Source organism: Centruroides sculpturatus, unplaced genomic scaffold (genome assembly GCF_000671375.1).
Source record: "Centruroides sculpturatus isolate CEXI.00-Female unplaced genomic scaffold, Cexi_2.0 scaffold634, whole genome shotgun sequence".
Classification (NCBI taxonomy): Eukaryota; Metazoa; Arthropoda; class Arachnida; order Scorpiones; family Buthidae; genus Centruroides; species Centruroides sculpturatus.
The window spans coordinates 389,946-391,346 of NW_019384759.1; the positions used below are offsets into that span (position 1 = coordinate 389,946).

A 1,401-nucleotide genomic window follows, 5' to 3' on the forward strand; every position below is an offset into this window, starting at 1 on the left:
TACAATATTTTAGCTGCAGGCCTCAATTAATTATTAGAATAAAAAAATATTGTAGATATAATATGAATTAACCGCTTAAAAAATTCCTAAGAACACGGTGTCTCACAAATTCTATAGAAAAATCGTGTTGCAATTATGATTTTTATCAATCACATGATGCTTCTTAGTAACGTTGAACATGTCCTTCAGGTATAATTTCCTCTTCCAAGGGGGGTTACAAACAAATAAAAGTGTTTTACTTGTCGCATTGGGGTGCAGTTTTCTTTCTTGACGTAAAGTATAACAATCGACAAACGTCCTTGGAGTATTGAAGACAGTCAAACACACTTGCCTGAAGCTTTATAGTATTACGTCGTACTTTCTACAATACGTATTCTGGTAAGTTTCCTGTATTTTATATAGAATATTTGCTTTACAACTTTATACAATAGGAAAACTTACGAGAAATACAAAGATTTTATTGTTGTCTATCAGTAAAATGCTCGCTCGTTCATCCACACTTAAATTTTACACACGTTTACACATAAAAAAGCCTTTCCTAGATAAAAATGTTGGCAGTTTTAAATGTAAAAACTTTATAAAAATTTTTTAAGTTTTGTATTTTATTTTATTTTTTTAATATAGAAAAAAATGAAGTTGTTGCTCCTGTTAATGTTTTTGGCAATTGCTCTTCCTTCTTTCTGCAAACCTGTTGAAGAAGAAGCGACGGAGATCGAGTCGAAGAAAACAAATGATCAAAAAGTTGATGCAGTTGAAGATGATGATGATGCTTTCGATAAAGATGATATACCAGACCACACTGTTGTAGAGAAACGTGTTGTTGTAAACCAAAGACCTTTCGATCTTCACATTGACATACCGTGAGTCAATTGAGATATTTTCTTCTTTATAAAATGGTTGACAGCATTTTAAAAACACTGTTTAATTTTCTTCTAGACCATTTTTTGATCTCAAATTGTTAACAGGGAGAGACGGACATAGGTAAGGACACATTATATTTAGTTAAATAATTAAGTTTTAATGAATATTTAATAAAAATTTTGTCAACTTTCCAGTCTCGGAATTGGCGTTTTTCCAGGTTTTAAACCCGTAACAATCATTAAAGAGAAAGAAAAGAATTAATTATAAATTAAACCAAAATAAAATATGGATCTCTTGCTTGTTTTTATGTATTAAAATTATATTAGTTTTTAATAAAGTTTTATTGTAATAAAACCAGATGTATTTGTTGAACTCATAAAAGTAGATTTAGCTATAAATGCTTCTATAAGTAAAAGCATTTATAGCTATATCTACTTTTAAAATTTTTTAAATTGAATCTTCCTATAGAATCTTTAAACCGTTCTATAGAATCCTTAAATCCTGTAAAATATTTTATTCTATAGAATCATTAAATTTTAT

At 28.5% G+C, this 1,401-nt stretch overlaps 1 protein-coding gene across 1 annotated transcript; it reads left to right on the plus strand.

Annotated features, from left to right (window-relative positions):
- Positions 1-234: 234 nt before the first annotated feature.
- LOC111628774 lies at positions 235-1,170 on the plus strand. Its single transcript, XM_023372620.1, has 4 exons — positions 235-378; positions 625-860; positions 937-981; positions 1,056-1,170. The coding sequence occupies exons 2-4, from the start codon at positions 631-633 to the stop codon at positions 1,120-1,122; spliced, it is 342 nt and encodes a 113-aa protein (XP_023228388.1). The 5' UTR covers positions 235-378; positions 625-630; the 3' UTR covers positions 1,123-1,170.
- The last annotated feature ends 231 nt before the right edge of the window (positions 1,171-1,401 follow it).

Excerpts from the sequence above, each read along its gene's own strand:
- LOC111628774 (XM_023372620.1), top strand. The coding sequence starts at position 631 with ATGAAGTTGTTGCTCCTGTTAATGTTTTTGGCAATTGCTCTTCCTTCT. Across the intron at positions 861-936 it reads GATCTTCACATTGACATACC|ACCATTTTTTGATCTCAAAT; the intron begins GTGAGTCAATTG and ends ATTTTCTTCTAG. Across the intron at positions 982-1,055 it reads ACAGGGAGAGACGGACATAG|TCTCGGAATTGGCGTTTTTC; the intron begins GTAAGGACACAT and ends TCAACTTTCCAG.